This window comes from Pempheris klunzingeri, chromosome 5 (genome assembly GCF_042242105.1).
Source record: "Pempheris klunzingeri isolate RE-2024b chromosome 5, fPemKlu1.hap1, whole genome shotgun sequence".
Lineage (NCBI taxonomy): Eukaryota > Metazoa > Chordata > Actinopteri > Acropomatiformes > Pempheridae > Pempheris > Pempheris klunzingeri.
In genome coordinates this window covers 6,766,532-6,775,806 of record NC_092016.1, presented here as the reverse complement: position 1 = coordinate 6,775,806, position 9,275 = coordinate 6,766,532, and the positions used below count along the sequence as shown (strand labels likewise).

The 9,275-nt window shown below is 41.3% G+C and overlaps 1 protein-coding gene across 1 annotated transcript; it reads left to right on the top strand.

Moving 5' to 3' along the window:
* Window positions 1-6,621: 6,621 nt before the first annotated feature.
* Window positions 6,622-9,074, top strand: hyal6 (hyaluronoglucosaminidase 6). Its single transcript, XM_070831084.1, has 3 exons — window positions 6,622-7,554; window positions 7,908-7,997; window positions 8,589-9,074. Exons 1-3 carry the CDS (start codon window positions 6,622-6,624, stop codon window positions 9,072-9,074), a joined length of 1,509 nt encoding a protein of 502 aa, XP_070687185.1.
* The last annotated feature ends 201 nt before the right edge of the window (window positions 9,075-9,275 follow it).

Sequence of the window (9,275 nt, the reverse complement as noted above, 5' to 3'; positions counted from 1 at the left end):
TGTTAAACCTCTCCCTTGCCTCCAACTGAAACTAAATAGGGCTGAACTCTTCTTCAGGGCAGTTTCTGCACAGTTGTTTGTCCAGGAAGGTCTTAAAATGAAGGAATGTACTTTGATTGTATCTGCAGTTTATGTAAGCTACCCAGCTTTTAGGTTCAGGTGATATTGCGTGACGGCTATTAGGAAGTATTATACAAAGACAACTTTGTGTCAGGTCTGTCTGTTGGTGCGGACGTAAACTGATGATTCCGGACATTTCTATACTGCTGATGCAGAGGTGAACTGTTTTCTCAGCTGGAAGGATACAGATGTGTGATAAAAGCTTGGACACCTTTCCTAGGGTCACTACAGTGTCGGGAATCAGCAATTGAACACTTTGTTGGTTATATTCAAAGGGTAAATTTCATATTCCTGTCCATACTTTTTATGTCCATAGTGTAAATATCTATTTATCATTACAACACATATTTATTTGCTATTGCTTATTTTCTACTGTTGTTTTCTTTACTCTTTTTTTTCTATTGTTGCTGCTGTAACATGTGAATTTCCCCCTATGGGGGATCAATAAAGAAAAGTCTAAAGTCTAAAAACATTTTTAGAATGTTTTTTTTTGCAGACAACATGATGAAGACTTGAAAACACCATTTTGTTCATCGTATTTAGAGATAAAATGTAAATACAGCATGATGGAACATTTAACTTTACTTAAGAAAATCCAGAACAATTAACATTTTGAGACTATTTTTGGTTTCTAGTTTTGTGCTTGTTAAGATAGTTTCCAGACAATGAATCCTGAAGCCATTGGTGACCCCATGACCTTTCCGGTTGCACCACCATAAATTTAACATACCCATCAACCTCAGCTGCATTTTGGTGTTCGTTGCTAAGAATGCCTGGTTGTTTTTTTCTTTTTGCTGTGGAGGTAAAAGCCCCAGGTAATTGTAGTAAACAATAGATCTTTAGACCCTAGAATGTGCTCCGGTCTGTCTACTGTCCAGGACTTCATCTGCTGCTTGGTCCAGTAAATGAGAGTCCTGTTGGGCACAGATGAGGAGGGGCCAAACTAACAATAGTGGGGCATCTCTGCCCCGAGATCAGCCAGGGACCCGAGAGAGGGGGGACAGTGACAGAGAGACAATTCATCAGCGTGTCAGCTGAACAGCTTCTACATCTTAGGTTTAAAACACAAAAGACGAGGAAATAGTCCAACAGAAGGCCTTGATCCTCAGCACAGTCAGCAGGGACAGGAAGGTATGTTGTCTTCATCATAACAAACCATAAATGGCAGATTTGGTTATCACAGGCCCTGCAGGTCTTTAAATATCTACATCCATTAAGAAAAAAAATGAGCACAGTTTTTAAAATTTGTGCTCCTGCCATTTCTTGGTTCGATGATCTTTAGCAGGATTGTCATGACATTCTGACATTGATGATATTTGAATGAAATTTATTTCAAGCTTGGGTTGAAGTGAAAGATTTTAACACTGATTCTAAGCCTGGTGGACGTTACTTGAAACTGTATTAGTACCTACGCTCCCACATGGACACATGCTAACACTGCCAGCCTATGTTGAAGCAGATACACACACAGTTTAGCCAATTTCTTACATCTCTGTCCTTGTACTTGAGAGCTCCTTTCATACTGTTTATGCATGTAGAGAAACGCTCGACAGACCTTTTATGGTTATGGTCGCGGGGCTATGATTGGATTTGATTGCTGTTTGAAGGAGGGGTTTGGCGAATGGTCAGTTGAGTGATTTCTAAAATGACCACGAGCTGCACGTGTGAAAAGTTTAAATTAACTGCTGAGAACCAAACAATGAAAAATCAGTATCTCGTGGCGATTAGAGGAAGTGCAGCTGAAAACACTTCTGACTTAAACGCTGGGCTATGGGCACTTACATTGAGTCAAAGAAAAATGAATAGATTACGTAACACATGAATAATTCTTTAGTCAAGTCAGTGACATGGTAACACGAGTTGTGACAATTTGTTATCAACGTTAAACACCACCTTTAGGCCAAAGTGTGAATTTCTGAACAACAGTAAAATCTGAGAAAGTGTGTGAGGATTAAAACTGTTGGTGGCGAGTATCTAATCTCCACCTTTACCAGCTGCAACATTAAAGTGATATGTGCATTGATCTAATCTATCTATGAAATGAGCCATACTGCATAAGAAAAAAAATGTAAATGCATAAGAATTTTTTTTTTAAATGCAGAAGAATGACATTTTGAATGCAAGGCTTTTACTTGAACTAGTATTTCTACAATCTTCTGAGTACTTCGTCCACTGCTGGATAAAACATTTGACCGATGGACAGATGAGAGGACAGACTGGCTTAATGACTAAAATGTGAAAGTCAAATGGGAAACACAGCTTGTCGTTGCTGCAGCAGTGAAATGCCTGAACGTTGGTGTTAATAAAACCATAAAATCACATCTGGAAAATGCAGCAGAGAGACCGCAGCCTGAAAACCACACGTGAGCATAATCAGGACTCCAGTGAAACCTGGAAATGAACCAGATATAATCAGTGTGCTTGAGAGTGATATAGTATAAAGGCCTTGGTAGGTTTCAAATGAACTAGTCTGCTTTATAGTCCAATAAGAACTTTTTGAGGCAGACTGAGGCCTAAACCGAGTTGCACTGTACTTTTTATGTGTGTTTACAGATGACAGTGTTGGACGGAACAAACAACATCCTATTTAGCTATTCTTAGAGCCTCAGTAGTGGAGCTAAAAATGCAAAGTTTGTCCCGAGAGTGGCACGAGAGGAAAGATCATGGAGTCATTTCAATTTAAAGCGGTTTATTCTCTGGAGGAGCATGAGAATCCAAAACATGTTTTCTATAAATTTGGCATATATGTATATTGTTCTAATGTAATGTGCAATGATATTTCAGTCCTAATTCTGAGCATGTGAAAGGATGTTTTGAACATAGAAAAATAATTTTGGCATGCGCATATATTACATTTGGGGAGACATTATTGTGCAAAGAATAATATATGTTGAGCAAACAGAAATCTTTTTTGTTCTCCATACATTTTTATATGTTTGCTATAATGTGCATTAGCGCACATTGATAACCTCTTTCTAGATAAACTCTAGTGTAATGATTGGTCAATAGAGAGGTAGGGAAGAACTGGCAAAATGGTCTAGAAGTGTTTCTGTTCCTCAGGACTGTCTGACCACATAGGAGAAAAATAATCACTGGAGGCAGGGAGCGTAAACTATGAAGTGCAAAAACCAAAATATATTGCTGCAGTTTCCCTCCACAGCTCCTAATTAAGTGGAGGAGCACCGTGTCAGTGTTACTGTTCTCTCTGTTTAGGTCTTTTCAGCTACACAGCAGTTTGAATCATTTCTGATAATCCTCAGGTCTATTCAGACCAGTTCTGATGGTTGTTAGGTTTGGATCAGGTCTCTTTTTTTCAAGGATCCGTTATGGATTTGGTCAATGAAGATCTGCAGTCTGGAGATGCACACACAAACACAGACATTTGAAAGTCTGACTCAGACGTTTTGTGGTTTTAAAGCCCCCAAATACACACATACACACACACACCCACAAAGTCCATGATGTGTGGTGTTGCTGAATAACGACAGTCACTCTGTCTCTGCTTGTTGGACATTAACTCCTGGATCATTAACTGCTAATTCGAGGCTGGCCTCATATTTTCCAGATTACACTCTACAAGCTGGTCATGAATCAAACACACTCGCTCAGACCCATCCAAGACCAGCCTGAGACCCCCGAACACATCACCACATCTGCACGCACAGCTGCCAAAGTGCCACAGATAAAATCCAGCTAACACAAGCTAGTTCTGAGAGCTTTTTTTCCTCTTCAGTAACTTTATTAAATGAATATGACGAGAATAAAATACTAGAAAGATTGAACAGCCAAGATGAAGTAGAAAGAAGCCCATAAATCTACTGTGACTCACTAGCTTAGTCAGCCTCATTAGCTCAATTGCTAACGGGACAATAAGTTCACGCAGTTTTTTTCAAAGGCCAACGTCTGTATCATAAGCGGTTAAATAAACACTGCAAACAAGTTTGGACAGCTTCCCATGTCGAAATGGCTTGCTATTACTCAGTGTGAGTTTACATGTAAGAAGTTAATCAAGGTTGATTTCAATGTGAAAAATTCACACTGTCCACTGATTGTGGCAATTGTATTGGAGTGAAGATGATTTTACCATTTTAAATGCTGGTCTGACCAGGACTCAGCAGTGAGCCACACCAGAGACTCTGTGAGGCTGTACTTTGAGGGACAGTGCTGACATGCTCATGATAACAATGCTAACAGGGTGACGTTTAGCACAATCCAAGTTAGTTGTGTTTGCACGCTGACATTATAGCTAATTAGCACTAGGCCTAAACACAAAGTACAGCTTTGTTCTGTTTTGGTTTTGCATGTGTTTGGATATAAACCGAAGTAATGACTAAAGTCTAGCCTAAATTAAAATAAAGTTTTGATCTGATGATGGTGCTGAATGAAAAATGAAGGGTAACCAAAAGTATTGCAATTCATCCTCTAAAGACCATGAATGTGTTAACTAAATTTCATGGTGACACATTCAGTAGTCATACTTATTGAAATATTTCAGTCTGGACCAAAGCAATGCACCTAAAGACTGACATTCCCACCTCTAGGGCCATGCCTTTAGTATGGCTGAAAATCACGAGGGTTAGCTCACATTGACTGTTTACCTCTCTGTCCTCATCTGGACACAATTAGTTGAGTTCAGCTGCTTTTTAGCATTCCGTTGCATCTGTCTGAGACAAAACATCAAACTGAGTCTCCTGTGTCAGTTTGGACCCAGACTTTGTGTTTGGGGGGTCTTTCTTGTGGTCTGGAGAATCAGTGTTTCCAGAGGTTCTGGATCTTTCTGTGGTCTGGAGGACAGCCTGAGTGGCTTCACCAAACTCTGTTTGTCTTGGATAAGCATCATCAGAAAAGCCATCCAGCTGGGAGGATTATGAAACTTTTGAGTAACACACAGCCAGAAGAAATGCTTTCCTAAGCTGAGCTGGACTTGAGGAAACTCTTTGATAAATTATAGCCTTCTTAAAATGTTTTGAAGGAAACATTTAGACAATTTATTTGTGACTATAACTCTGAGTCCTCCATCTTCCACCATCTTCTCCTCCAGCCTTCCATTCACTGATCCATATCCAAGATTGCTGCCATCATAAAGTTCTCGTGCCATTAAAGTTATCCGAGAACATCAACTCCAGGCCACTCAGATGAATGAAAAGTTTAAATGATCGGAGAGGCCTCAGCCCACCGGTGGTTTCCTGCCCCGCAACTCTGGTTACAATCCCACTAACAGAATGATGGGAGATTTTCCGTGGCGTCCTTGGAGTCAACCTCAGTGGCCATGTTTCCCAAGAGCGGGTCACAATGTCTTTCCCCCAACTTTGGAAAAACTGAAATATGAATTACTTGCAGATGAGGGGGCGCCAAGAGCAATTAGATGGGAAGGGTAGTGGGGCTCTTACATAAAGAGCTGGAGGGAACAGTTTCAGAGGAGCGACAGAGAAGAAAATAAAAGGCAGAACTACAAAGAGAATAAATATGTGTACTTAGTATACAGAACGGGGTTTTTAAGCCTTACAGCTGTAGTTCCCAAATAAAATTACAGATTTAGATTTAGCATATTTCATTTAGAAATAATTGCTTAATTCTAAAACTATTCAAAAACACATGGATCATCTTGTCTGTGTGTCACCCTATAATTTTGTTTAAAAATGTAATTCTGTTTTCAATAATGTATGTCTAAAATGTTCATATAAACGAGCTCAAGAATGGCAATTAATATTTTTGAGCTTAAATCACAAAAAACTACTGATCAATTCTTATAATCAGACAGAATATCTATTTTGTTTATATCTATTCCATTGTTGTTTCAGTTGACACAGAAGCTGTGGTATGAGAAGAGGTGAATGCTTGCCATGTCCATTTAAGAAATATGTTGAATTATTTCGACTTAAAATATGTGCAGCAGCAAATATCTTGTCAACATCAGTCACTATTTTTTATGGATGTAGTTAAGTAGCTAGCTATGTAGGAGGATAAAGTGATGCTGACTTTCTTTACTGCCACAAGAACAGCTGAGAAGTGCACATATCGCCCATAAACCCTTAATAGCTGTGTCAAAATCCTCACATGCAAATCTGCAGTAGATGGGTTCTCAACCAAGGCAGCATTATATCTCTGTGATGTTCTTAATTGATGAAATAAGTAAGAATCTATTAATTCAGTCCTGTAGTAAAACCTACATTGGGACCTCCTGATTATGTAAAAAGCATCTCTGAGTGACTGGTTAGAAAATGAATGCTCTTCCTGTCCACACCATCACTGCTGCTTTGGGATTTGAACCAGCATCCTATTCATCACAGACCTTATCCCTCTGAGAACAGGGGAGCTTTGTGTTTTGTTGTGTCGTGGAATTTAGAGCATTCACTTCAGTGATTATCACCCATGTGTCCTCTCACAGTCCTGCCTGGTTAACTCTGTTCACTGAAGCTCATAATGTGTTTATTTTCTCTCCAAACATGTCAATTCTCCCCTGTGTAGGACCACTAATTGCTCCATGAGGAATCAGGGGCCATGGTTCTGATGGGGCTTCGTCTCCTGGCACTAGCCTTGTGGGTTGGCATTGGAGTAAAGCTCCAAGTTCAGGGTGACCAGATGAAGCCCACCCGGGCACCTCTAATCCCTCATCGGCCTTTTGTTGTAGTGTGGAATGCTCCTACTGAGTCCTGTCGCCTTCGATTCAAGGTGGACTTGGACCTTAGTGTTTTCGACATCGTAGCAAACCTCAACGAAACCTTAAGCGGTCCAAATGTCACCATATTCTACCACAGCCACTTGGGATACTACCCATACTACAACTCCGGGGTCCCTATCAACGGTGGACTGCCACAGAACCAGAGCATTTCCAAACACCTGAGCAAGGCCCGGGCTGACATCGACAAGCTAATCCCCCACAAGGATTTTCGAGGCCTGGGTGTTATTGACTGGGAGAATTGGAGACCTCAGTGGGTCCGAAACTGGGGCTCTAAGGACATCTACCGCAACAAGTCAAAGGAACAGATCCGGAAACTTCACCCAAACTGGCCAGAGAGTAAAGTGGAGAAGGTAGCGAAGGAACGTTTTGAGAGAGCCGGGCAGAGCTTCATGAACCTGACCTTAGCCCTGGCTGAGGGTCGCAGGCCGGACGGGCTGTGGGGATTTTATCTGTTCCCAGACTGCTACAACTATGAGTATAAGGAGCACCCGCAACGGTACACTGGAGAATGCCCCAACATTGAGCACGTACGCAATGATCATCTAATGTGGCTTTGGAAGGAGAGTACAGCCCTCTACCCGTCCATCTATCTGGACTACGAGCTCAAGTCCTCTTCCAACACTGTCAAGTTCGTCCACTATCGAGTCAAGGAAGCCATGAGGATCGCAGCCATCGCCCGTACAGACTTCGCATTACCTGTGTTTGTCTACTCCAGACCTTTTTACGCCTACACATTTGTGGTTCTCTCACAGGTACGTTTTATGTTTTTTGATACATCACACCTCCTTAGAGCATTTTAGATAAGCAGAATGAGTCAACCACCTGGAAAAAAGAAAAAAAAAATGCTCAAAAACCTTCATGATTTAACCATGAACTTGATCTTTCTGCCATAGTGGTTTCTTGGTTGGCCCTGATGGCGGTATTTAAAGATGCTTTCCCAAAGAAAGACAGTCCTCAGTATATTTGTAGCCATGTTTAAAGAATGCTTAAAGATTATGAAAAACTGAAAGAGGAGTGAAGCATTTGGATTGCTGCAAGTGTCATACAGTTAGTTTGCAGTTCAGGTGATTGCCAGGCTAAAAATGCCTGTACACATGTATTTCAGAGCGACCTGATATACACTATTGGGGAAAGTGCTGCCTTGGGAGCTTCAGGAGTCGTCCTCTGGGGATCCTCAGAGTACGCTCGATCACAGGTAACACTAAAAAGTAAAAATACAACCAAAAACTATTGTGTACCCTGATTGTGTACCCATTTTTTCTTACTGTCAAATGTGTCAGCTGGAAAAAGTCAGATGATGAGTTAACATTTATGAGATAGCTGATAAAATCTGCCATAGAGTCATTCCAGCAGGAAAATCAAAAGTCATCAAATTAGAAGCTGCTGTCAGAAATCAAGGGTCCCAATAATTTAAATGAATTTAGAGTGGTAAATCTGCTACAGCCACTATTGAAAACTGCATACAATCAGTGCTAAAAAAATCTACAGTAACAGTAACAAAAAGGGACGAGGCTTTGCAAGTGAGCCATTGCTTATGACATGAAGAAACAAACAGGCGTTGTAAATGTTAATATAATGTGGTTTAGCATATTTCAGCTATTATTTCTAAATTGTTTATGAATGAAATAATCAATACGTGGAAGCTAGGAAAAAACTGATCTATGTTGTGGAAAATGCTCAGCAGAGATACGGAGATGATTTGTGATTAGTGGTTGAAACATGAAAAACTACAAGTAAGTCCTTTTGTAGACTAATAACAGAGACTTTTGTCTGCTGCTTCCCACAGAGGAACTGCCTGACAGTGAAGAAGTACATTGACGGTCTTCTGGGACATTACGTCATCAACGTCACCTCAGCCGCCAAGTTGTGCAGCAAAGCGCTTTGCAAAAAGAACGGCAGATGTGTCCGCAAAAGCCTAGACTCAGGCGCTTATCTGCATCTGAACCCGCGCTTCTTCCACATCCACCGCAACCCGTCGCCCAGGGGCCCCCGCTTCCACGTCAGCGGTCACCTCAACAACCATGACATCCTAGACATGAAGCACAAGTTCACATGTCAGTGCTACCAGGGCTGGACAGGTGTTTACTGCGAGATGCCCCAGGCTTCACCCCATCCTCCTCCACCCCCACCTCACCCTGCTATCCCTCTGCCTCACCCCAGAGAGAACAGCCTGCTAGGAGACGTCCTGCTCCTCCTATCCCTCCATTTCTCCTGTCTGTGTATCATCATGTTCCTGGGACTGTGTCTGATTATCAAGTGTCTGATACTGTAGACACCAAGACTTCATTTTAGGACCACAGTCACTGTAGAAAAGACCACAGACATGTCTGTAGAATAAACAGCTACAGCCAGACCTGAAAAGTGATCAGCTGCAACTCCTCTAATGACCACTAGATGCTGCTCCTAGAAAACTCTATTGAAATGAATGGGAAAACCTCCAGCTCCCATCTGCAAATATCAACAAATATTTACT

Bases quoted from the DNA above. Each gene is read 5' to 3' on its own strand.
- hyal6 (XM_070831084.1), top strand. From the start codon at position 6,622: ATGGTTCTGATGGGGCTTCGTCTCCTGGCACTAGCCTTGTGGGTTGGC. The intron at 7,555-7,907 runs GTACGTTTTATG...CATGTATTTCAG, and splicing joins CATTTGTGGTTCTCTCACAG to AGCGACCTGATATACACTAT. The intron at 7,998-8,588 runs GTAACACTAAAA...TGCTTCCCACAG, and splicing joins CAGAGTACGCTCGATCACAG to AGGAACTGCCTGACAGTGAA.